The 27,146-nt window shown below is 36.8% G+C and overlaps 6 protein-coding genes across 11 annotated transcripts in view; 1 reads left to right on the forward strand and 5 right to left on the reverse strand.

The window, feature by feature from the left end:
• LOC127164208 (gastrula zinc finger protein XlCGF8.2DB) overlaps nucleotides 1-9,432 on the reverse strand; it is a 196,520-nt gene extending 187,088 nt beyond the window's left edge. Inside the window, exon 1 of the mRNA XM_051108006.1 lies at nucleotides 9,412-9,432. The gene's annotated coding sequence lies outside the window, so the exon portion shown is untranslated. The remainder of the gene's footprint in view (nucleotides 1-9,411) is intronic.
• Nucleotides 1-27,146, forward strand: part of LOC127164203 (gastrula zinc finger protein XlCGF7.1) — a 240,762-nt gene that overhangs the window by 144,680 nt on the left and 68,936 nt on the right. The gene's annotated exons all lie outside the window — the stretch shown is intronic.
• LOC127164192 (gastrula zinc finger protein XlCGF8.2DB) overlaps nucleotides 1-27,146 on the reverse strand; it is a 103,765-nt gene that overhangs the window by 31,585 nt on the left and 45,034 nt on the right. The gene's annotated exons all lie outside the window — the stretch shown is intronic.
• LOC127164191 (zinc finger protein OZF-like) lies at nucleotides 1,404-9,456 on the reverse strand. The gene is made up of 3 exons (XM_051107973.1): nucleotides 9,412-9,456; nucleotides 7,694-7,848; nucleotides 1,404-3,498 (listed from the first exon to the last, which is right to left on the reverse strand). The coding sequence occupies exons 1-3, from the start codon at nucleotides 9,450-9,452 to the stop codon at nucleotides 2,399-2,401; spliced, it is 1,296 nt and encodes a 431-aa protein (XP_050963930.1). The 5' UTR covers nucleotides 9,453-9,456; the 3' UTR covers nucleotides 1,404-2,398.
• Nucleotides 12,385-27,146, reverse strand: part of LOC127164190 (gastrula zinc finger protein XlCGF57.1-like) — a 93,598-nt gene continuing 78,836 nt past the window's right edge. For 2 of the 5 annotated variants that reach the window (XM_051107972.1, XM_051107971.1), the window contains exon 2: nucleotides 12,385-15,956. In XM_051107972.1, coding sequence (XP_050963929.1) covers nucleotides 14,743-15,951 — 1,209 coding nt within the window. In that variant the 5' untranslated portion in view covers nucleotides 15,952-15,956 and the 3' untranslated portion in view covers nucleotides 12,385-14,742. Of the gene's footprint in view, nucleotides 15,957-16,035; nucleotides 16,231-18,677; nucleotides 18,832-19,202; nucleotides 19,419-19,459; nucleotides 19,520-27,146 lie in introns of those variants that run through there. The other 3 variants (XM_051107969.1, XM_051107968.1, XM_051107970.1) reach the window with 3 other exon arrangements.
• Nucleotides 22,233-27,146, reverse strand: part of LOC127164226 (gastrula zinc finger protein XlCGF8.2DB-like) — a 30,740-nt gene continuing 25,826 nt past the window's right edge. The window contains exon 4 of the mRNA XM_051108033.1: nucleotides 22,233-22,923. Within this exon, the coding sequence (XP_050963990.1) occupies nucleotides 22,303-22,923 (621 nt within the window). The 3' untranslated portion in view covers nucleotides 22,233-22,302. The remainder of the gene's footprint in view (nucleotides 22,924-27,146) is intronic.

The raw sequence follows: 27,146 nt of genomic DNA on the forward strand, positions 1-27,146 counted from the left end.
ATACACATGTTAACTGCAAATGAATTTGGAGTCTAAGGTGTCAGATTCTCAGAGACTTTGCTAGGGTAAAAAGTTCTAAAAAAAAAAAAATAACCCTCACCTAATTAGAATAACATGCTGAAGCTTGTGAAATACATGAAAATTGAATTTTTACAGACAGGTAAGTTAAGAATAACTCTTGAAGGACAAGCATCACATCCTTTCGTACCACTGTTTGAGAATGCATCTTCCAGAATCTGGCAGTACGTTTTGGGAGTTCCTTTTTAGCCCATCTCATATCCTAAAAAGTCTGTTTTGTAGAGATGGAATAAAAATGAACTCTCAAAATGTACTGCCAGATTCTCTGTACTGTACTCTGTACCTGACACCTTGTACTTCTGGAGACTCCAGGTACGTTGCAGTTCTGGAAAATGGTGGAACCGGAGACTAAGAACTTTTACACTTGATATTAAGATGCGTTTTGGTCGATCGCATCACAAGTGGACAATGGATACACATAGCCATTTACATGTAGTCAGAAGTGGTCGTAAGTGGACAGCAGAGACAGATTAAAATGCCACATTACCTCCTGTGGTACTGATTAGATCAAGAGGAGGGTAAATGGACGGATCCTCTGTCAGCATCAAAACAGGAGCGGGAGGGCTAAAGTTATCGCACACTTATTAGCAAACATGCTGCACAAAGTTTTATTCATGTATGGGCTTTTTCAGATATTTCAAAGTAATGGAAGACATAAGCTCAGACAAATACACACGTTCGCAAAAATCCACGGTCTCTAAATCCATCTGATGTACTTCTGTAAAATTAGCATTTCTTTCTGGCTACTTTGTATAGGTTTCTATGTAAGTACTGGTACTACTGATTGGGCTGAGGCTGGAATTTAGTGAGTCTGAAGTAAAAGTATTTCATGGACGTATACTATGTGTCAGGAGCATTCACTTATCTCATTTTTGACCGAGACGGCTTTTAGCTGCGTTTGCATCTGAACTCTTCACACATTAGGTCAGTGGGCAGAGAGTAGGTGGTCTTTAGCAGCTGTTCGAATGAATTAAGACCACATGCATGTTTACACTACAAAAGCAATCCGATCGCATGCATTTTCGACCACCTCTGGATGCAGTTGAAAGTGGACAAGCTCAAAACGTTTTACACCCAGTTTACATGTGTGATCGGATCAATAGAAACGCATGTTAATACAAGGTGTAAACGGGGCCTAAATGGTGTCTGATGATTCACACCTAATTTTTCAGCTTATTTCTTAATTCTTTTGCAGTTAAAGGAGAAGTAATAATAATAATTATTTAAAGTACAAATAATTCACTCACCCCCTTGCTATCCAAGATGTTCATGTCTTTCTGTTTTCAGTCGTAAAGTAATTATGGTTTTTGAGGAAAACATTTCAGGATTTTTCTTCATATAATGGACTTCAATTGTGCCCCCAATTCTGAACTTCCGAAATGTGTGCTTAAAAAGTATACACATTTTTAGTTTTCGAAAAAAATGACCGATCGTTTCGCTAGATAAGACCCTTCTTTCTCGGCTGGGATCGTTTAGAGCCCTTTGAAGCTGCATTTAAACTACATTTTGGAAGTTCAAAATCAGAGGCACAATTGAAGTCCATTATATGGAGAAAAAAATCCTGAAATGATTTCCTCGGAAACCATAATTTCTTTACGACTAAAGACAGAAAGACATGAACATCTTGGATGACAAGGGGGTGAGTAAATTATTTGTAAATTGTTGTTTTGGAAGAGGACTTCTCCTTTAATGTGTCATTCTCTGTTTTTTGTGACCCTGCTGACCCAATAAGCATCTCACTGTCCAATACTGTCGTACCTTAACCTATAAAAATAACCCTGATTAATAATGCACACTTGAATATAAGGCATTTTTTGCTTCCAGTCCTTGTTAAAAACAAATCAGAGGTTAAATACAATGGCCAATCAGAGGTGTTTAAGAATCCGGGGGAAATGCTGATATTGTCACATTTCTTAAATTTCAGTACAGACTTGGTACTGATGTTGATACTTTTGACAACTCTATTATATTGAAAACAGGAGGCTGTTTGAATTGTCAGTGGAGAAGTCGTCAGATTGGTATTGAGAATTTCCATAAGTCAAGTCAGTCAAAAACATTAATTTCTACAGAGCTGAAGAGGAAAAAAAATGACAATAGTGTCATTATTCAGTTCAGGTTAATAACAGTGTGATTTCATTCCATTTAAAGACCAATTCAGCTACAAAAAAAGTACAGAAAACAAGTGTGTTACTTAAGGTTTCCTTTCCAAATGAAACATTTTTACACTGTTGGCAAGTGAAAGGGTTTTCTCCAGTGTGAATTCTCATGTGGACTTTAAGGTTTCCAAGTCCGAGCAAAACTCTCCCCACTTACGGCATGTCTAAGGCTTCTCTCTAGTGTGGGTTCTCATGTGTCGGTTAAGGCTTATTTTATGGTTAAAACTTTGTCCACACTGCTGACAGGTGAAGGGACTCTCTTCACTGTGTATTCTCATGTGGACTGTCAGGTTTCCATGTTGAATGAAACTTTTTCCACACTGAGGGCATGTGTAAGGCTTTTCGCCAGTGTGAATTCTCATGTGCCTTTTAAAACCTATGTTACGAGTGAACTTTTTTCCACACAGCTGGCAGGAAAAAGGCCTCTCTCCATTGTGTATTCTCATGTGGATTTTGAGGTTTCCATGTTGACTGAAGCTTTTTCCACACTGATAACATATGTAAGGATTCTCTCCAGTGTGAGTTCTCATGTGTATATTAAGGTTTCCTTGTTGGGAAAAACTCTCTCCGCAGTGTTGACATGTATAAGGCTTCTCTCCAGTGTGAAGTCTCATGTGCCTGGTGAAGTTTTCTTTTAGAGTGAAACTTTTTCCACACTGAGGGCATATGAAAGGCTTTTCTCCAGTGTGAATTCGTATATGCTTGCCAAGACTTTCTTTACGAGTGAAACTTTTTCCACACTGTTGGCAGAGAAAAGGGCTCTCCCCAGTGTGAATTCTCATGTGGACTTTAAGGTTTGCTTGTTGAGTATAACTCTTTCCACACTGAGGACATGTGTAAGGGTTCTCTCCAGTGTGAAGTCTGATGTGTACAGTAAGATGTGCTTTTTGAGCAAAACTGTGTCCACACTGAGGGCATGTGTAAGGCTTCTCTCCAGTGTGAACTCTCATGTGCTTGTTAAAGTTTCCTTTTTGATTGAAACTTTTTCCACACTGTTCGCAGATGAAAGTCTTCTTTCCAGTGTGAATTCTCATGTGGTCTTCAGGCTTTCCTTGTTGATTCAAACTCTTTTCAAACTGAGAGCAGGTAAAGTAACTTCTTGTTTTGGTCTCTTGAGCTCTTTTTCTTGATGAAGTCTTTTCAGTCTGAGAGCGACAAAAAGATTTTTCTCCAGTTTTGAAATCATGAAGATTTGCATATTTATCTTCCTCTTCATTTTCATTTTCATAACATAATACTTTCTCCTCTTTCAGTGCCATTTGGTCTGAGGTGAAAAACAAAGTAAAGTTAACACCAGTTTAATGGCACAAAAACACCTAGATATGTAAAGCATTAAAACCAACAACATGGACGCTAGCTCATATGCCTGCTCTGGATGGATGCACTGTAAAAAATAAAAAACACAATTTGTTGAGTCAGCTTAAAATAATTTGTTACCCTGCTGCCGAAAACGTTCAGTCAACTAAAATAAGTTTAGTCAACTTGACATGTTAAATTGGACAAAGTAACAACTTAGATATTTGTGTTTGCTAAACTTAACAGATGGGTAAGTAACCCAGCTGCCTTAAAATTTTAAGTTGATTCAACTCAAATATCTAAGTTGTCACTTAGTATAATTTAACATTTCAAGTTGAATGAACCTTTTTTTTAGTTGACTGAACTTATAATTTTAAGGCATCCAGGTTACAAATTATTTTAAGTTGACTCAACAAATTGTTTTTACAGTGTGGTGTCTTACAGAGTTTAGTTCCAACTTGCCGCAATATACCTGGCTGAAGTTTTTGAAGTCTTCAACTCTGGCCCTTAAAACCCCCTTACTTACAGAGGTTAGCTCCAACCCTAGTCAAAAACACTTGTATACGCTCATCAATTCTTTATTACTAGAAAGCTAAAGGCAGGTGAGTTTTATCAAGGCCACTGCGCTTCACCATATTGCTAACTCTTAACTTTCTTTAAGACATGACCCAAAACTGATAACTTGATAACTTTTTGCCAGAATTGTCTGTAGATCAGTGGTTGCCAACCACGTTCCTGGAGGCCCCCCAACACTGCACATTTTGCATCTCTCCTTTGTCTGACACACCCATTTCAGGTCTTTGAGTCTCTACTAATGAGATGACGATCTGAATCAAGTGTGTTTGATTAAGGAGACATGGAAAACATGTAGTGTTGGGGGGCCTCCAGGAACATGGTTGGGAACCACTGCTGTAGATGATCTGAGCCAATTTTGGTGAAACTCGTGAAGTTCGAAAAAGCTGTTTTTGCAAAATTCAAAATCTTGACCTGTAGAAATGAAAATTTTGGTATGCATTTGACTCGGTACGCTTCAAAAGTTATTAGCAGAAATTAGTGTAAATTTGGCCTATTGATGGCAATAGAGTTTGAGATAGAGGCTCCAAATTTGCTATGGTTAATATTAACACTGTCCGCTATTTGTGCGCCGAGTTTCATAACTTTCCAGCAAGGGGTTCTATGTGCTGCTATATACTTCCAGAGCAGAAGAAGAAGAAAAGAACATAGCTGCAAGCCACATTTTTTGGGGGGCCAAGCACTACAGAAGCAAGGGAGCAAGCATCAGACCAACTGCAGAAATGAGTAACTGAAGGTGTTTTAAGATGATTTCAGTCAAAATGTCTGAAAAATCATAAATACAACCATCAGTAATATGTGTTTGTTTTTTTGTTTTTTGACCAAAAGGTGGTGCTGTTATCAAATCAACGTGGTGAGTTCAGAGTGAGGTGACAATGACACACACAAAGTTTGGTGTCAATATGTCAAAGCTTTGCAGAGATACAAACTCAGAGTTATTTTGGCATCATGCCTCAAATTTGTTGCTGCAATATAAAAAAGCAGTTTTGTCTACAGACATAACCATAAATTTTGGTCAGTACAGCCTGAAAATGATCTGACTCAAAGTTGGTAAAAATCAGACAAGGAGAAAAACAAACAAACAAACAAATAAACCCCCCCCAGTATTTCTGTATAAATTTTTACCCACATATTTAAAATGACACAATGAGAATAGTTGGCAACACTGGTATTTATGGCCGTTTTTCAAACGGAAGGCGGCATTCTCTGGAGGTCGCATTTGCAGGCTGCATACGCCATTGATGTGTTGGATTTTGGAATTATTTTAGTTTTCAAATTAATATAAGAAATTATGCATTATGAATCATTCTTTATAACGTATTATTTTTCTTATGATTATGTATCCAACATATTATTATGCCGTCTATAATCTGATATATTATTCTGCGTGTACTATATAGGGATAAATGCTGTTTAAGCTCATTCTTATTTTAAGATCTAGACACTCAATGACTTGTCTCAATATTGAGTTTAGGGTTAAGAACAGATGTAGTTTTTTGTTCTTGTTGTTTCTGCAAATGTATTTTGAAGAACATGTTCTGATATTCTCTTCTCAGAACAAAAGTTCAAAAGGTTGCAAATGTGTTAAACCATATGTAGTCGTCTTGGTCTAGACTTGTTAAGAGACGTCGCCGTCTAGTTCATATTAGGTCCAGAGGTGTTAAAACCCACAATGTCCCCAATGTATTTGCACCTCAAGGTTCTCTTTTTGATTTCCTCTCTCTTCACACAACTCACTCTAACTACACTGACCAAAATTATAAACACAACACTTGTTTTTGCCCCCAATTTCCATGAGCTGAACTCAAAGATCTAAGACTTATTTCTTTCAAATATTGTTCACAAATCTCTCTAAATCTGTGTTAGTGAGCCCTTCTCCTTTGCTGAGATAATCCATCCACCTCAGAGGTTTGGCATATCAAGATGCTGATTAGACAGCATGATTATTGCACAGATGTGCCTTAGGCTGGCCACAATAAAAGTCCACTCTAATATGTGCAGTTTTATCACAGCACAATGCCACAGATGTCGCAAGTTTTGAGGAAGTGTGCAATTGCCATCCTGACTGCAGGAATGTCCACCAGAGCTGTTGCCCGTGAGTTGAATGTGAATTGAATCATTTCTCTACCATAAGCCATCCCCAAAGGCGTTTCAGAGAATTTGACAGTACATCCAACCGGCCTCACAACCGCAGACCACGTGTAACCACACCAGCCACAGGACCTCCATGGGCAAATGCTCACATTTGATGGCGTCTGGCACTTTGGAGAGGTGTTCTCTTCACAGAAAAATCCCGGTTTTCACTGTACAGGGCAGATGGCAGACAGCGTGTATGGCGCTGTGTGGGTGAGCGGTTTGCTGATGTCAATGTTGTGGATCAAGTGGCCCATGGTAGCATATGTTATGGACAACGAACACAGGTGCAATTATATTGATGGCATTTTGACTGCACAGAGATGCCGTGATGAGATCCTGAGGCCCACTGTTGTGCCATTCATCCACGACTATCACCTCATGTTGCAGCATGATAATGCATGGCCCCATGTTGCAAGGATCTGTACACAATTCCTGGAAGCTGAAAACATCCCAGTTCTTGCATGGCCAGCATACTCATCGGACATGTCACCCATTGAGCATGTTTGCACTGTGTGAGGCAAATGGTGGTCACACCAGATAATGACTGATTTTCGGACCCCCTCCCCGGAAAAAGTCTTAGATCTTTGAGTTCAGCTCATGAAAAATGAGGGCAAAAACAAAAGTGTTGCGTTTATAATTTTGGTCAGTTTATTAGGCACGCCTAGCTTTTGTTTAAGACTTATTCTTCTCAGATTACCTTTGATTAAGAATGACTTGGATTGGTCAGCGCCGAATATATATTACAAGTACTGATCTATATGCTTATTTGCATTTTCGAAAACTTTTTACATTTATAATTTTCTTAAACCAACACGGCTTGACATGGATCTGATTTTGCATCAGTCATCAAGCCTGGTTTATTTCAGTTAACTGAGCATTACAATCGAGAGTCATAAGCATATTACAACAATTTACACTTCACTAAAAATAATGGTCAAATTCATTACTCTTAATATAATAAAATAAAATCTTCTTTATGACATATGTACCCTACAAATGTGAACTCGGGAAGATGCAGCCTTCCATTTGAGAAATGGCCTATGTTGTTGGAATGACCGAAGAAATATTTTGAGACCAGTTTCACTACAATAGGCTTATTTAATCAATACTTATAATCATTTTTGGAAAATTCAATATTAACGATTAATGACTTCATATAAATGGTTTATCACTATAGGTGCTGCTGTTACAAAATTGATGTGGTGTCATGAAGTGTCAGTGGCACATGCAAAGTTTGGTGTCAAGCTTTTCTTTTTTTTTTTTTACAAACGATTGTATAACTGAGAGGAATGAATGTTTTTTTATTTATTATAATAGCTATTGGGGTTAATCTTACACAAATAATTATTTTATTCTATTTATGTACTATTTCTTAACATGTCTGTTCAAAAATATCATTACTTTCTGTAGAGCTGGATGTTTTAATAACTTCAGCTTTGAAAATGAAAACCAACCTGTTTGTTGCTCAGTATCTTCATGTTTCACCACAAACATTTCTTCAATCTTCATGTCTTCACTCTCTACTTTAATAAATGCCATCTTTATAATACTGTGCCCCGTGGATCTCTGTTGCTTCAGCAGGAGTTTTGCTTCGCTTGGATAGTTTGTCCTGTTTAAGATGAGAATAAATCACAGAAAGATATTAAAGCAAAATAAATCTCTGGGTGCATCTCAATCAGCTCCCTAGTTCAGTAGTCAGCACAATAGAGTGTTTTCACGATACGACAACAATCGGCCATATCGGTTGGATTGGGGAAAAAAAATATTTGGAGTGCTACAGACTGCCAAAAGTTATAACAAATCATAGAGAAGAGTGCAAAAACTCTCTGAGGAACAAAAGGCATTTGTGGTTGGCCAAACTGAACCAGGATTTCCATGGCAAGATTCTTGACAACATTAGTTTTTGTTCTTATTTCCAGTCAGGTAGGTGAAATATTAGGCTTAATTAATACTGCTCGCACAGACCTTTACCACTTATTAACTTTACTTTCTCAAAATATTGCGCCCTTTCCAGCTACCTAAATCCTTATCTATGTGATTTAGCAGCTTCCACACATTTTTTCCCGGTGGTTTAGACAGCATAAATTAGCAGAACAACGTATTCAGTAGTACATTAACTGTGCAATCAATGCTGTTATTTACATCTGAGTATCGCTAGTATGGCCACACATCCGGGTAATTGACCAAACCCTCTACAATTAATGCTGGGTTCACACTAAAAGATTTTAAAAATCGTTTAAGATCTTCAAAATGTAAGAGACCACAAACATGAGGACAAAAAAATCTTAGATTTAACCGTTTTGCTCTCATTGTGTGTGGTGTGCTTCAGGGTCCCCCCGACACATCAGAATATTTACGATTTGCAAGTGGGACGCTCCCAACGTTCTTTCAAGCAGATTCAGTCATTCTTAACACACCTCACGCAACAGGACAATATGATAATACAATCTTTAGAACCAAGATTATCGGAACTTTACCTAGGATTGTCAGAACTGGGAAGAAATCGGCCCAAATCTGTCCGATTATCTTGTGGTGTGTTCCCAGCATAAGGGTGTCAGTCAGAGAGAGTTCTGAGGTAGAATGCACTTAAATCACCTGATTAGACAAAAAACCAAAACAACACTCAAAACTAGAACTACAAATGAATGAAAGAACACAATTTATATTAAAAAGTCAATTTATATTAAAATAATTGTCAATCACATAGACACTCATGAAAACACTTGTGATTTGCTTTTTAAAAGTTGTCATTAATTACATTGTTAGTTGTTAGTGTTTGCTCCCGTTGCATTTGCACTGTTTTGATCAGCATGTAATGTAACGTCAGCGTGCAGCGATTCGAGCGCTTTGAATCACTGAATCAATTTGCGAAGCAATTCATTTCATACGGTTTTGAGTTTAAAAACTCCGTTTCTCCATCACTAGTCGCCAGTGACCAAATTCATGTTTATGATGAACACATTCACGATATAGGGAGCGAAATGAGACGCATATTTTCTGTTACTCGCGCTTTATTCACAAAAATATGTATACAAAGATATATAAAAATAAAGCATTACGACATTACGGTCAATAATACGACAATACGGTCAACTCATGTTGCTTCGCTTGTAACGATTATATAATAAATTATTTGTATCGATTAAACTCTAGAAATGCTTAAAACACAAACCTTTCTTCAGCCGAATCACACACCGGAGCGCAGTGTAGCATTATGACGATGTCTTCTTCGGTGTTTAATGGCAGTTGCCATCCAAAAAGTTGTATTACTGCCACCTGCAGTCCATGAACTTGTCATATACTTAAATCATCATTATCCCAGCATTCTAATATACTTTTTACCCTATTTTACACTATACTGTTCTATACGTATTTCATGTAAATAATGTTTCAGCTCTGCATAAAAATGTGCCTAACCGGTTCCTCCTCTTGACATTCACCGCATTGACCTGTGGGATGTTTCCGTAACATATGAAATGTTCCATTTAATTTACAATACCCAATCTTTAGTCTATTCATTACAACTTGTTCAGTGCTCACTCTTATTATGCTTACTTTATTCTGTATCATGTATAAATGTTTCCCTTTACTTTTATAATCCTATTGATGTGACCCTGGACCACAAAACCAGTCATAAGGGTTGATTTTTCCAAATTGAGATTCATACATCATCTGAAAGCTGAATAAATAATCTTTCCACTGATGTATGGTTTGTTAGGATAAGACAGTATTTGGTCGAGATACAACTATTTGAAAATCTAGAATCTGAGGGTGCCAAAAAAATCTAAATATTGAGGAAATCACCTTTAAAGTTGTCCAAATATACAGGTCCTTTTCAAAAAATTAGCATATTGTGATAAAGTTCATTATTTTCTGTAATGTACTGATAAACATTAGACTTTTATATATTTTAGATTCATTACACACAACTGAAGTAGTTTCAAGCCTTTTATTGTTTTAATATTGATGATTTTGGCATACAGCTCATGAAAACCCAAAATTCCTATCTCAAAAAATTAGCATATTTCATCCGAACAATAAAAGAAAAGTGTTTTTAATACAAAAAAAGTCAACCTTCAAATAATTATGTTCAGTTATGCACTCAATACTTGGTCGGGAATCCTTTTGCAGAAATGACTGCTTCAATGCGGCGTGGCATGGAGGCAATCAGCCTGTGGCACTACTGAGGTGTTATGGAGGCCCAGGATGCTTCGATAGCGGCCTTAAGCTCATCCAGAGTGTTGGGTCTTGCGTCTCTCAACTTTCTCTTCACAATATCCCACAGATTCTCTATGGGGTTCAGGTCAGGAGAGTTGGCAGGCCAATTGAGCACAGTAATACCATGGTCAGTAAACCATTTACCAGTGGTTTTGGCACTGTGAGCAGGTGCCAGGTCGTGCGGAAAAATGAAATCTTCATCTCCATAAAGCTTTTCAGCAGACGGAAGCATGAAGTGCTCCAAAATCTCCTGATAGCTAGCTGCATTGACCGCAGCTGACATGGCACCCCAGACCATCACTGACTGTGGGTACTTGACACTGGACTTCAGGCATTTTGGCATTTCCCTCTCCCCAGTCTTCCTCCAGACTCTGGCACCTTGATTTCCGAATGACATGCAAAATTTGCTTTCATCCGAAAAAAAGTACTTTGGACCACTGAGCAACAGTCCAGTGCTGCTTCTCTGTAGCCCTGGTCAGGCGCTTCTGCCGCTGTTTCTGGTTCAAAAGTGGCTTGACCTGGGGAATGCGGCACCTGTAGCCCATTTCCTGCACACGCCTGTACACGGTGGCTCTGGATGTTTCTACTCCAGACTCAGTCCACTGCTTCCGCAGGTCCCAAGGTCTGGAATCGGTCCTTCTCCACAATCTTCCTCAGGGTCCGGTCACCTCTTCTCGTTGTGCAGCGTTTTCTGCCACACTTTTTCCTTCCCACAGACTTCCCACTGAGGTGCCTTGATACAGCACTCTGGGAACAGCCTATTCGTTCAGAAATTTCTTTCTGTGTCTTACCCTCTTGCTTGAGGGTGTCAATGATGGCCTTCTGGACAGCAGTCAGGTCGGCAGTCTTACCCATGGTTGCGGTTTTGAGTAATGAACCAGGCTGGGAGTTTTTAAAAGCCTCAGGAATCTTTTGCAGGTGTTTAGAGTTAATTAGTTGATTCAGATGATTAAGTTAATAGCTTGTTTAGAGAACCTTTTCATGATATGCTAATTTTTTGAGATAGGAATTTTGGGTTTTCATGAGCTGTATGCCAAAATCATCAATATTAAAACAATAAAAGGCTTGAAACTACTTCAGTTGTGTGTAATGAATCTAAAATATATGAAAGTCTAATGTTTATCAGTACATTACAGAAAATAATGAACTTTATCACAATATGCTAATTTTTTGAAAAGGACCTGTAGTTCTTAACAATGCATATTATTAATACAAAATTGAGTTGTTATATATTTACAGTAGGAATTTTACAAAATATCTTCATGGAACATGATCTTCACTTAATATCGTAATGTATTTTTGGATATTGCTACAAATATACCCCAGCTACTTAAGACTGGTTTTCACATATTTTCAGCCACCAGCTGGCTCCCTCGCATTTGTCTAGGCAAAAGCAGCTATAATTTTATTTTTATTTGTTTTAAGAATTGCAGTTTCTGACATGGTAGCCAGGAGACTATTTTTAGTGCACATACCCTACACTAAATGGCTCTGTGGACTGCGAAGTCTTTGATTTAGCATATCAATTTGCTGTATCACTGCCATAGTTTGATCAAACTCCCACCAAACTCCTAAGCCTTTACTGCCTAATGTAGGGGTCACCACACTTGGTCCTGGAGGGCCGGTGTCCCACAGAGTTCAGCTCCAACCTTAATCAAACACACCTGAACCAACTAATCAAGGACTTAATAGGTATACTTGAAACTTCCAGGCAGGCGTGTTGAGGCAAGTTGGAGCTAAACTCTGCAGGACACCAAGTTTGGTGCCCCCTGGCCTAATGGTTTGACAGCTGATGTACCTTTGGATAATATAATAAAAAAAAAAAGCTAACAACCAGTCTAATGACAATGTTATTTTCTGCATGAAAACACTTCGGTTAGGAAAAATCACCTTGAAGAATCAACTCACTTTGAAAATCAAGGAAACAATTTTTAATGTGTTTTTCTAATTAAAAAAACAAATGAAAAAATACAAAAGATGGTGCAAAATGAACAAATAGAGAAGGTAAATTAATTCAAGTTTTTACGAATTGTCTTAAGATTCCCAACTCAAATTTGATAAAACATATAAAGACTCTTTTTTTTTACATTAATTAGACAGTACATCTGAATTTAAGACAGCTCATCACTTTATACACAAAATGATTTTGTCCCAATGATTTTGTAGTACAGTTTGGATTCATGACAAATGATTCTGCAATTAAAACCCTCAAGATGTCATAGAATCAGGCTGTGAAGGTAATGGATAAAAAATAGAATCAATGGCATCATTGTTTTAAAAAACAGAATATGCTAAGTTGTATGTATTTTATAAATCTGTCTTATATAAAATTAATTTTCAAATGCTTGCACAGTAAGGTACCACGTGTCTTGTGTAAACTAATAAGGAATAGGAGTAGGACTGACGACTATCATAGAAAATGTAACCAATTGAAATTAAAGTAGATATATAATATAAAGCATTTTACAATGATGGTCAAGCACTGGTTTAAAATAAATCAGAGCTGTACGCATACACATATAACATTTTTTTTAATTAATTGTTTTAGTGTTTTATATTGTGGCCTTGTTATTTTATTCTTAATTAATAATACTTAGTATTATTATTAGTATTGTTTTAAACGCCATACTTGTTCTGGATAAGTGTCCTGGATATGTTGCATTTAAGGGTAAACACACAAAAACAGCACATTTTTTTCTCCAAGCCAAAAAGAGGCAGTTACAGTATGGTACAAATGATCCGTGGGGTATTTTGAGCTGAAACTTCACAGACACATTCTGGGGACACCTGAGACCTCGTTTATTACCTATTACATCTTGTAAAAGGGGCATATGAAGTCCCCTTTAATAAATGTCTACATTAATATAATAAAGTTCCATATATGTTCCTCATTTCTGCCACAATACATGGTGTAATTAGTGTGACTACAGTAAATCCATGGAAGAGCCTTCCAACTAGATCATTCATGGCACAGTGCTTTTTTCTGTTTAAAATGTCAGCACTGTGTTTAAAGGAGAAGTTCACTTCCAGAATGAAAATTTACAGATAACGTACTCATCCCATTGTCATCCAAGATGTTCATGTCTTTCTTCAGTCGATAAGAAATGATGTTTCTTGAGGAAAAAAATTCAGGAATCATCTCCATAGTGGACTTCAATGGTGCCCCCAAGGAAAAAGGGTCTTATATAGCAAAACGATTGGTCATTTTCAAAACGAATTGACAATTCATATACTTTTTAACCTCAACCGCTCGTCTTGTCTAGGTGTTTTTTGTTTTTTTTTTAGATTTATTTTTGGGCTTTTTTATTTCCTTTATTTGGACAGGACAGTGTAGATCAGACAGGAAAGCATTGGGTGAAGAGAGAGGGGAATGGGATCGGCAAAGGACCACGAGCCGGGATTCGAACTCGGGTTGCCGTGAGCGCAATTGCACTGTATGTCATGGCACTAATCGCGAGGCTATTCGCGCCGACACGCTCATCTTGTCTAGGTTTGCGTGAACTGTATTTTTCCAGGTCAATACAGTCAATACAGTTAGGGTATGTCGAAAAACTCCCATCTCATTTTCTTTCCCAATTTCAAAATTGTCCTACATCGTTGCAGAAGAACCAACCCAAGTGAACATGCAAAAAAAGATCAAGCACAAAAAAAGGTAAAACAGCGATGTAGGACGATTTTGACATTAAAAAAAAACAAGCCGGGAGTTTTTCGACATACCCTAACTGTAATAACCCAGATTATACAGGCTATGCATGCGCATCACAGAGACGAGACAAGACGAGCATTTGAGGTTAAAAAGTATAGAAACTGTCAATTTGTTTAGAAAATGACTGATCGTTTCGCTAGATAAGACCTTAGATCTTCCTCGGCTGGGAGCGTTTAAAGCCATCTGAAGCTGTATTTAAACTGCCTTTTGGAACTTGGAAACTTGGGGGCATCATTAAAGTCCACTATATGGAGATTATTCGTGAAATGTTTTCCTCAAGAAGCATAATTTCTTTACAACTGAAGAAAAACATAAACATCTTGGATGACAAGAGGGTGAGTACACTATCTGTAAATCTTTGTTCTGGAAGTGAATTTCTCTTTTAAACTAAACCAACAAGAATTTTGTGTTCTTCACTTAGTCAAGCTCTTCTTTTTGGATGTGGTTGTGTGATCAAGACCGACCAGCAAGTAAACACTATTTGAGCCAAACACAAGCGGATAAACATAGCGCTGTTTAGTACTGCTTTTGGCTCATAGACCTAATACTGAACACGCTTTGTCATTTTATAAAGAAAAATTATATTGTGATAATTATCATGTCATTGTCAGATGCCTTAGCGTGGATTTTCATGTGGACTTTAAGGTTTCCATACTGATCAAAACTCTTTCCACACTGATGGCATGCGTAAGGCCTCTCTCCAGTGTGAGTTCTCATGTGCCTGTTAAGGCTTCCTTTATGATTGAAGCATCTTCCACATTGTTGGCAGGTGAAGGGATTCTCTCCATTGTGTATTCTCATGTGGACTGTCAGGTTTCCTTGTTGAATGAAACCTTTTCCACACTGTTGGCATTTGTAAGGCTTTTCTCCAGTGTGAATTCTCACATGCCTTTCAAGACCTATTTTACGAGTGAAGGTTTTTCTACACTGCTGGCATGTGTAAGGCTTCTCCCCTGTGTGCATTGTCATGTGCCTGTTAAGGCTTCCTTTTTGAGTGAACCTTCTTCCACACTGTTGGCAGGTGAAGGGACTTTCTCCATTGTGTATTCTCATGTGTCTTTTAAGACCTATTTTACGAGTGAAACGTTTTCCACACTGTTGGCAGGTGAAAGGCTTTTTTCCAGTGTGAACATTCATGTGAGCTGTAAGGTTTCTATGATGATGGAAACTTTTTCCACACTGAGGACATAAGTAAGGCTTCTCTTCTGTGTGAACTCTCATGTGAACAGTAAGGTTTTCATGTTGAGCAAAACTCTCTCCACAGTGTTGGCATGTGTAAAGATTTTCTCCCGGGTGAATTCTCAGATGCCTGGTAAAGTTTTCTTTTAGGGTGAAACTCATTCCGCACAGAGGGCAGGTATAAGGCTTTTCTCCGGTGTGAATTCTCATGTGCTTGTCATGACTTATTTTTTGAGTGAAACTTTTCCCACACTGTTTGCAGGTAAAATAGCTCTTCCCACTGTGAATTCTCATGTGGATTTTAAGGTTTCCACTTTGACAGAAACGTTTTCCACATTGAGGGCATGTGTAAGGCTTTTCACCAGTGTGAATTCTCATGTGCCTTGAAAGACCTATTTTACGAGTGAAACGTTTTCCACACTGTTCGCAGGTGAAAGGCTTTTCTCCAGTGTGAATTCTCATGTGGACTTCAAGGTTTCCTTGTTGACTGAAACTCTTTCCAAACCGAAAACAAGCGAAGTCACGTCTAGTTCCTGTCTTTTGAAGATCCTCATACTGATATTCCTCTTCAATTTCATCAAGTTCTTCTTCCTCTTCTTTCAGGGGCATTAGGTCTAAGGTGAAAAAACAACAAATAAAAAGTTAAATGAGAAGAACACTTCCAGAACAAAAATTTACGGATAATGTACTCACCCCCTTGTCATCCAAGATGTTCATGCCTTTCTTTCTTCAGTTGTAAAGAAGTTACGTTTTTTGAGGAAAACATTTCAGGATTTTTCTCCATATAGTGGATCGTCTATGGTGCCCTGAGTTTGAACTTCCAAAATGTAGTTTAAATGCGGCTTCAAACGATCCCAGCCGAGGAAGAAGGTTCTTATCTAGCATAACGATTGGTTATTTTCATAAATATAATATAATTTATATACTTTTTAATGTCAAATGCTCGTCTTGTCTTGCGGTTCATGTCAGTTAGGGTATGTCAAAAAACTCCCATCTCATGTTCTCCCTCAACTTCAAAATCATCCTATATCGCTGTTTTACCTTTTTTGTTAAGGGTGTTTGATCTTCTTTATATGTTTACTTTGCAAAGACTGGTTCGGAACTTCTGCAGCAATGTAGGATGATTTTAAAATGATTTTTGAAGTTGAGGGAGAAAATACGATTGGAGTCTTCGACACACTCTGTCTTGAGCCAGAATACACAGAGCTTAGCTAGAACAAGACAAGACGAGCGTTTGAGATTAAAAAGTATTTAAATTGTATTTTTAAATGAAAATTACCGATTATTTCGCTAGATAAGACCATTCTTCCTTGGCTGGGATAGTTTACAACCGCATTTGGGATCGTTTGAAGCCGCACTTAAACTGCATTTTGGAAGTTCAAACTCAGGGCACTATAGCAGTCTGTCATATGGAAAAAAAATCCGAAATGTTTTCCTCAAAAAACAATTTCTTTATGACTAAAGAAAGAAAGAACATCTTGGATGACAAGGGGAATACATTATCTGTTAATTTTTGTTCTGGAAGTGGACTTCTTTAAAAGCAGTTCAATGGCACAAGACAACGTGTATCAATACATTTAGGGTATGTTTACACCATTTTCAACTAAAAACAAAACTTTTTATGAATTCTCCAAGTAGGGATAACCGCAGGCTGGAGCAATGGGCATGGCAAAAGGTTTGGGCGTGCCGAAAGGTAGGAACATGGAGAAATATCTGTAAGACTGGTCAACAAAGCTGTCTGTCCAGGTGTGGAGTAAAGCACTGACAAGCTACGCCAAAATCGCGCGCAAAATCGAATCGCGATTTTGGCGTAGCTTGTCAGTGCTTTACGGCTCTGTGTATTACTTGCCGCTCCAGCTGAACGCACATGATGGAGCTTTACTACTAATCAAAGTACCGGCTTCATTGACTAAACGCGCCTCACGACATTGTGCGATTAATTGTTGCAGCCCTAGTCATTATGACACAGTATTTATGAATGAGTCATTGAATCATTCACTCATTTGATTCATTCAAACATGCTGAATCATTCAGTAACAAAACAGACAGGGGAGATATTCAGAAATGCACAACTGTTCTGCTGTGATCTCTATTTGGAACTATTTTTTTTCAGTCAATATTATAATGTCACTGAGTGTTCCAAATATTTTTATAATATTTACAATTTTTTAAAGGAATTCTCCTATGCTTATCAAGGCCTTTAGTTCATCAAAAATATAGAAAAACAGTAATATTGCAAAATATTATTACAGATTAAAATAATGGTTTTCTATGTGAATATATTTTAAAATGTCATTTAATTCTATGATGCAAAGCTGAATTTTCAGCATCATTACTCCAGTCTTCAGTGTCACATGATCCTTCAGAAATCATTCTAATCTAATTCGAATAATTCTTAGCAGGCTCAGGTTAACTTGAAGGCAGTATTTGTATTTGTCTGGTCATGTGATCTCAACATGTCTGTCCACATAAGGCGACCCAGTTCATGTCAGATAAAAGCACTTTAATTAGAACACTCATGATATTTTTCAAAAATATCATTCATTTCTGTAGAGCTGGACATTTTAAAGTGAAGGTGAAGCAGTTAAGTTTACATCATTTAGTAAACTGATTTCCACTTTTTTTGAAGAGAAAAGTATATTTTGTTATGGCTTGTGGAGCAAGGGTGCCACCATCTTGCAATACCACAGCGTGTGACGTCACAGGGTTATTTTGCTCCATTGGCCAATGAAGTAATATAATTTTTTTTTTTACTCTTTGACCACTCACTTGTTTTAAAATAGAGAAAGACAAACTTAAAAGGACTGTTGAGCTCATAATAAGTCCTACTGCTTATGCATTTGTGCCGATATGGTGAGGGGGACGAGCAGTACTACAGTTACTGGTGGAAGAAGTCGTAAAACTGCTTGTTTGGGGTGAAGAGCGGGTCAGAAACAATATGTGTTGCTCAAGAAGATGCGCAAGGAAGCCTTTTTGTGAGCATGCGTGTACACAGAAACAATATAATAGTTCACAGACTGTGAGTAATACATTGAAATCGCCTGTGTTTTTCACCAAACTATGGTGAAAGCCAAAAACATTTGTGTGTTCAAAAAGTAAAGAAATGCTTATATTAACCAGCCAATGGAGCAAAACAACCCTGTGATGTCACACACTGATATTGCAAGAACAAAACGTCCTTTTTTCCTCCCAGCCATATATATATATATATATATATATATGTGTGTGTTTTAATTAAAATGGAAAACAATTTAAGTAAAAATGTAAACTTAAACTGACTGCTTCACTTTAAAATTGATCAAATGAGTGAGTTCAGCTTTGAGAATGAAACTAACCTGTTTGTTCCTCAGTATCTTCAAGTTTGACTCTGATCGTTTCTTCAATCTTCATCTCTTCACTCTCCTCTTTAATACACGCCATCTTTATAATAGTGTGTCACGTGGATCTCAGTTGATCCACCAGGAGTTTTTCTGTGTTTGGGCACTTTTCCTATTTAAGAAAAAAAAAATTAACAGAAAGAAAAAAAGTGTATCTCAGTCAGCTACATAGTTCAAGTTCAGTAACCTAGTTCTAACCCTAGTTCACTGAAGATTAATAAAAGAACACAATGTATATTTAAAGTTCATATTGATATGTTTATTATTTGCTATTTAATAATTTGTAGAAAACATTTAATGGAATAGACATTAACTAAAACTTTTGAGAATTGTTAGTGTTTGTTCTCGTCGCATTCACACTACTGTTTTGATCAGCATGCGACTTCATAGCGAGGTGAAAGGAGCGCTTCGAATCACTGAATCATTTCGCGAACCATTTGGTTCATCTGACTCAGAGTTTCGAAAAGCTCAGTTTTTTCTTACCTTCAGACTGGCTACTGTCCAGTGGCCGAATTCGTGTTTACCTGATTTACTATATAGGGAGCGATATGAAACGTGTCTATTCTGTTATTCATGTGTGGATGTCCTTTACTCGCAAAATAACGTGCATTAAAGTTATATAGGGTATTACAATGGTACATTCGATAATATTTACTTCATTTTACACCTCCTGTAAAAACTGTAAAACCGACTGAATGCTTTGAATCGATTTAAACACTATAAATGCCTAAAACACAAACCTTTCTTCAGCAGAATCACAGACAGTGGAGCGCGGCGCAGCCGTATGACGTCATATCGCCAGCCCAAAATAAAAGTCCCGTAAATGTACATTTATTTGGCTAGAAAGTTACATACAGAAAATACCTATCAGAGCTATTCAGTGGTGAAATATCAATTTTATATACATGTTGTTCAGTGTTGTACTTTAAACAACTAATTTAAGAATAATGTGTGAAATTCTGTCTAAAAGGCAAAATGGTTTGAGTTCAGAAATCGTTTATTCCAGCTACAGGTTTTGAATAACAAGACATATGAGTGTTTGTGTTATATATATATATATATATATATATATATATATATATATATATATATATATATGAAGAGTTCAGATGCAAAAGCCTCTAAATCCATCTGATGTCTTTCTTTAAAAAAAGGATTTTTTTGCCAGGCTCCGATGTTTAGGTTTCTATGTAAGTACTGGTACTTCTGATTGGGCTGAGGCTGGGATTTTTTATTGAGTTTGAAGTAAAAGTATTTGATGGACCTATAATGTGTGTCGAGAGCATTCACTCAGTATCATTATCTCATTTTTGACCGAGATGGCTTTAAGGCGTTTTGCATCTGAACTCTTCATATATATATATATCATATGGTCTGTCAAAAATAGGTGAAGCAACAATCTTACATTGTCACTGAAAGCTCTATTATTCATAAAATTCACTTGGTTGAGGTGGATAATATTAAATAAAACCTTTTGCAGATGAAGTCTGCACAGCCCTTGCAAAAATTAATCATGGTTTTATTATAGTAAAAGTGTAGTAACCGTGTTTTTTTTTTTGATGCATTGATTACCATTTGTATAGCCATAGTTTTACTACAAATACCATGGTTAAACTATGGTTAGTGTAGCAAGACCATGGTTAATTTGTGGTTACCATGGTTTAACTATAGTAACCATTGTTTTTTGGTTTTACTTGTGGTAAAAACCATGGTTAATTTTCATAAGGGAGACTTTAAACTGAAGCTTGAACCTGGCTCATACCCAAGGTCTTTTGACCCGACCCGACCTGAGCTGCACTGTTAAATTTAGAACCTGAATCAGACCCGTTTTTCACAACAAATAGCCATCACAATTGAAATATTTCATGACTGCAAGCAGTGGTCATCCCTGTTGGAAAAAACACAAAAACCAACTACAAATATCATTCCAACCATTACAAACATCAACTATTAACCATTAAAACTATTCAAAATAGGTCCGGTGTGGGCCCACTACAGGTAGAGTTGACAGATGTTTATCAGCTGAAAGATTCTTATGAAATGGCGCTCAGAATCGACTTACATAGCAGTTGGCTCCACCCATTTTGGCAGGCTGAAGCACCATTTGTTTGTGCAGCTAAACGAATGTGAACAATTCAGGCTTCAGTATTCAGAGTAATCATGAGTTTCCCCATAGCATTTTACACAACACTCATTCCCGTATCTTAGGGAACCAAGGTTACATTAGTATCTGGTGTGTTTTTTACTACATGGGTAGCATTTTGTGTTCATGTGTTCGTCTTTGGACTGGGTTTCATCTTTGTGTGGATTACAGACTAAGCCGTTATTGGAATATTCTGCAGCCTCATCTGTGGAGTTTAGCATATATTGTTTGGAGACTGGATTACTTACCACTGAAGACTTTAACAGCAGGACCCAGATTCACCTTTCACTGGTCCATGGTCCACTTCTGATGCTCACATGCCTATTGTTGGCATTTTCGACTATGGACAGGAGTCCTTATGGGCACTCTGACATATCTCCAGCTGCGCAGACCTATAGATAACTGTATTTTTCAACTATTTGAGCTACATTATGACCTTTGTTTGATCAGATCAGTCATTCTAACTTTGCATCAATGAGCCCTGGATGCTCACGACCATGCTGCCGTTTCACTGGTTGTCCTTCCTCACATCACTTTTGGTAGGTACTAACCACTGCATACCGGGAACACCCTTCAAAATGTGCTGTTTTGGAAGTGCTCTGACCCAGTCGTCCAGCCATCACTGTTTGGTCCTTGTCAAAGTCATTCAGATCTTTTCACTTGCCCATTTTTCCTGCTTCCAACACATGAAATTCAAAAACTAACTGTTCACTTGCTTATAATAATGCTGTTCACTGCCTAATATATACCAAACCCTTAACAGATGCCACTGTAACGATATAATTAATTTTTTAACCTCCCCTGTAAGTGTTTTTATTGTAGTGTATATTTTTCTGAGTTCTGCTATAAGCTAAATAATTACAAACTAAAACTCGATCCAAACGATCCAAGACGATCCAAAATTTGGATTTGTGACAATCATTTCTACTACATTAAATAGTAATTTACAGTTGAGGTTAGAGAAAGTAGGTGAACCTCATGAAATTAACTTATTGATCCTCATTTAGCAGGAAAACCTCTATGTAATGTTTTATCTTGCTGATAATTAGAGATTTCAAAGTGTTCACTAATTTATTTTTAAAATTTAAACCTTAAACCAGCTTCCAAATGAAAAAGTATCCCTAATCATGTCCATAGTGAAAACCTGTGAATTCTCTCACTAAAGATTAATCTAAAAATGCTGTGCAATATCCATTATTTCATTCACTGTATGTCGTTTTATTTGAAACATTAATTTACTGCAAAATGGAAGTTTATGTAATATATTAATTTTAACATATTAATCTAAATCAAATATAAATGTGATGACTCTCTTGCCAAAGCTAAGTTCACACAGATACATATATTCTGGTGCCAAAACACTGAGCCAGTTAAACTATAAAACTCTTTTCACACAAAAAACAAAAATAGGTTTTCAAAAATGATGTTTTTTATACCTGGTCATACCAAGGAACATTGCAATTTCTTTCCAGAATGAGTTTGCAAATGACGTTTCAGATCTGTGGTATATGTGAAACTCATTTCACACTGTAGACACGTGAACGGCTTCTCTCCAGAGTGAATCCTCATGTGAGTCTTTAGGTTTCCTTTAACTGTGAAACTCTTTCCACAGTGAAGGCACATGAAAGGCTTCTCTCCAGTGTGCGTAATTATGTGATTCTTAAGATGTTCCCTCTCTGTGAAACTCCTTTCACAAAGATGGCATATAAAAATGTTCTCTCTTGAGTGAATCTTCATGTGGCAATTGAGGTTTACTTTACTTCTGAACCTTTTTCCACACTGATCACATGTGAACGGCTTTTCTCCAGTGTGAATTCTCATGTGGCCGTTAATGGTTCCTTGATGTTTAAAACACTTTCCACAGTGAGGGCATATGTAAGGTTTCTCTCCAGTATGAAGTCTCATGTGGGCATTAATTGTTGATTTGTGTGTAAAACTCATTCCACACTGTTGACAGGTGTAAGGGCTCTCTCCAGTGTGAATTCTCATGTGGACTTTAAGACTTTCTAATCGAGTGAAACTATTTCCACACTCAGGGCATGTGTAAGGCTTCTCTCCAGTGTGAACGCTCATATGTTTTTTTAAGGTTTCCTTTTTCAGTACAACTTTTTCCACACTGTTGGCAGGTGAAAGGCTTTTCTCCATTGTGAATTCTCATGTGGATTTTAAGCTTTGCTTTTTTAGTGAAACTCTTTCCACACTGTTGGCAGTTGAAATAACTTTTGGATCTAGTCGTATTAGATTTTTTTTTGTGAGGACTCCTTTTCAGTCTGTAAGCAACTAAAATGTTGTTCTGCAGTTATCTCATACAGATGTTTCTCTTCCTTTACATCATTCAGGTCTTGACTCTCCTCTTTCAGCGACATCAGGTCTAAGGTGAAAAACGATATAAATGTTTAATCCCAGTTAACGGCATAAAGCAACAGACATCAAAACATTTAGACCACTTGTTCTCAAAGTTTTTGGGGAAGTTTTAGAGGAACGCCCTCTACCCATTATCCAGACCCTTTACTGCCCCGTCAAATAAAATGTAGTCTGATTGTATTACCTGAACATAAAAAAAATGTTTGTTGTATGTTTTTCCTATTCCTCCTCAATGTGAGTCTATGGAAGCTGTACAAACTATACCTTCCAAAATTATCACATTTGGCACACTGATTGGGGTGGTCCTGAATAGTAATCTAACCAACTTTAGGCTCTCTAGGACCAGCACTATAGCACCACCACAAGTTAAAAAAAAAAAACTTTTCTTTCAATAACAGTAGTCCTAGAAACAACATTTTTGGTTCACAGTTTACATGTTGTTATAAACTACCAGGGTAGCATAACACAAATGGATTCCCATTAGAACTGGCTCGTATTATTACAGGACTGTTCTAAAAAATGATCAGAATTTTGAAATTTGTGATGCTGGGAACTTGATGTTAACCTGACTTTTAATTTCCTTAATGCAATGCATCCATAAAAACACACTTTGAGTACACTTCACCAGCACCACAATCTGAGGGTACATGTTGAATTTGGGATCAGCAGCACCTACAGGTCCTAAATTCATAACTTTGTTATGACAAAGTTTGTAAAAATCACAATCTGCTGTCTCCTGATTCCTTAAATAATTCTGAAATAGTCAATACTGATTTTGCCAGAATCGGACCTACACTCTTAAAAATAAAGGTGCTTTAAAAGGTTCTTCACAGCGAAGCCATAGAAGAACCTTTTTTGGTTCCACAAGGAGTCAAAGGTTCTTTATAGAACCATCTCTTTCTTACCTTTTTTTAGTCTGAAGAACCTTCTTTCACCACATAGAACCTTTTGTGAAACAGAAAGGTTCTTCAGATGTTAAAGCTTGTTAATGGAACCATTTAGACAAAAAATGTGCTTCTATGGCATCGCTGTGAAGAACCTTTTAAAGCACCTTTATTTTTAAAAGTGTAGGTCCGATTCTGGCAAAATCAGTATTGACTGTTTATTTTTATTTATTTTTAAGAGTGTACAGTCTGTTCGCCATTTTAAAAACGTTCTTCAAGTATGATATTTTCTATATGTTTTATATCAACATATGGCAAAATCGGATAGACAACACAACTTGAATGTTCTTAATATGCCTGAAATGTTTGAAGACGGTACCTTTTGTTCTTAATCACAGAACTAAATTCCTACACCACTCTCTAGAATGATACAGAGACTGCCCTTTACATATCACTCCAAATTGATGCAGAAAATAGTTCAGCTTTAAGAATGAAAACCAACTTGTTTGTTTCTCAATCTGTTCTTGTTTGACACTGAACGTTTCTTCAATCCTCATGTCGTCACTCTCCTCTTTAATAAACGTCATCTTTATAACAGTGTCACTTGCATCTAAGTTGATTCACCAGGAGCTTTTCTGTGCGATTGCACACTTTGTCCTGTTAGATGAGAATAATTAACAAAAAGAAAAAAATAATGTGTAATAATAATTAAATATGATAATAATTAACAGAAAGTATAATCAATCAAAACTAAATCTTTGTCAGTGTCTTAAGCTTCCTAGTTCAGTATCAGCAAACTGAAGGGAGTCAGTCTGAGTGATAGTTAATTAGCCAAAAAACACTTAATAATGAACAAAATAACATAAATTACAAAGACATTTACTATTTAGTTTTGATTAATATTAAATATTTAATTACAAGGATATTACATTGGATAGATTAAACTTAAAATGGACTATTTTGTGTTTGTAAAAGTTGTCATTACACATGTTTGTGTTTGTTGTTCTCGTTGCATCTGACTGTTTTGAGCAGCAGGTGTTGTCAGCGTGCGGTGATTCGAGCGCTTCGAAACAGAGAATCATATTGCGAAGCATTTGATTCATTTGACTCGGAGATTCAAAAAGCTCAGTTTCTCAATCGTTACTTGCCACTGACTGAATTCATGTTTACGAAGAACTGATTCACGATATAAAGAGCGAAATGAGACGCACCGTTTTTGTTACTAATGTGTAATTGCGCTTTTTATACACAAAATAACATTAATGAATGTTAGAAAATGTATTACTATGTTGCAGTAAAAAAATACTTTACATCGCTTGTAAAAACTGTAGTCTACTCAACGCATCATAACGATTTAAACAGTTTAAATGATTAAAACCACAAACCTTTCTTCAGGCAAAACAGAGATGCTGTGGCGCGGCGCAACCTCGTGACGTCACGCCACCAGATTAAAATAAAAGGTCCTGTTCACACACTGGTGCGTCTAAAATACCAAAAATGCATAAATATTTCCATAAAGAAAACACATACAAACAATAAAACATGTCCGAGATATTCAGTTTTATTCTTGGCGAAATACATACACATTTATGATACTTATACTTTTGTCTTATATGATATTTATACTTTTGTATATATATAGATCTACACTGTTGCTACTATTGCTAAACTAACAGTACTACTAGTGTCAGTTATTTTTATTCATATTATAATGTTCAAACTGCCACATTTAAAGATTGACTGAAGACTAATAATTTACAATATGAAGTGGTGGAGAATCTGGTCGGTCCTTCAGTGTGTTGAGCTACAGTATGTTGTGCTTTCTTAATGGTCACATGATCTGTATAAACCAGTCACATTAGTCCACTTTGCATTTGTTTATTTCTTTATTTTATTTTACTGTTGTGTGTGTGGTCTAAAATATATTATATCTTCTCTAAAAGAGATTCTGACGTTTTTAGGATTGTTCAAAAATGTGAAATATAAAGGTAAGCATGTCAAATCTTTTGAGTGGTACTGCACTCATTCCTGCTAAAGGAAAGGGTTTAAAATCTGCTCAAAAGCAGCCAAAGACAGAAAGGCGTTCACTAACTTTGGGTTCGAGTCTGAATCTTAAACGACGAAAGGTAAAAATTCTCAAGTTTTGATGTACATTTCTTATCAGGTTTCTTATCTGAGTTTAAAATATAAAGCTGTCAGTTAATGTTTTCCTTTTTTGAACTTAAAGGTTTAAAATTAATCTCAAATTCATAGATGTAGATGTAGATTGCATAAAGAAGAAAGCTCACAACATTTGCACTGGTCTCCAACAGTGTACCCTTCCATAACATCCTGATCTTTGGTGTCTTCCCTTGGTTAAGAAGACACACATTGTCATTTGGTATGCTTTGTCATTTTGAGCAATCTTACTCAGCAAAGCCTTTACTGGTATGTACTGGAAATACACACCATTTTGTTCTGTTTGATCAAGCAGAATTTGCACAGCTGCAACGTATTTAAGTTTATCTTGCTTATCAGTGCTGATCTGGCAAAGACATTTATCAAAAATGTTTTGCTGTTTAAATGGTTCAGACAAAAGATCTTCAGCATCAGTGTCAGTTTGATGTTGCTGCTGATGAAGAAATCTCAGAATCTCACCATAATTAGTGGTACAATACAATGCTTCTGTCTTAATTTCAAAATGAACAAAGATTTCACGTGAGGTTTTGGAGTAAATCTTCTTCTTCTACAAACTTCTCTGCAGTTTGTCACATATAGTCCCATAGATGATAAAAACAACTTCCAAAATAAAACAACAGTTTATTAAAGAAACCAACCAAATAGTAACCCAGGTTGCGAAATAGTGCGAGTAACACAAACAACACATAAATAAAAGGTGAACAAAGAGGAACTTAAATAGACTTAAACAGACTTTTCATAGTTCCTAGAGCTGTTGGCAGAAGCACCCTCTTTTTGGCGGGTACACAAAGCCACTTTTCCACTGAGTGGTACAACTCGGCATGGCAAGCTCGCCTTTGCACTGCCATTTAGTAGTGC

The sequence above is a fragment of the Labeo rohita genome, chromosome 4, assembly GCF_022985175.1.
Source record: "Labeo rohita strain BAU-BD-2019 chromosome 4, IGBB_LRoh.1.0, whole genome shotgun sequence".
Taxonomy (NCBI): Eukaryota; Metazoa; Chordata; class Actinopteri; order Cypriniformes; family Cyprinidae; genus Labeo; species Labeo rohita.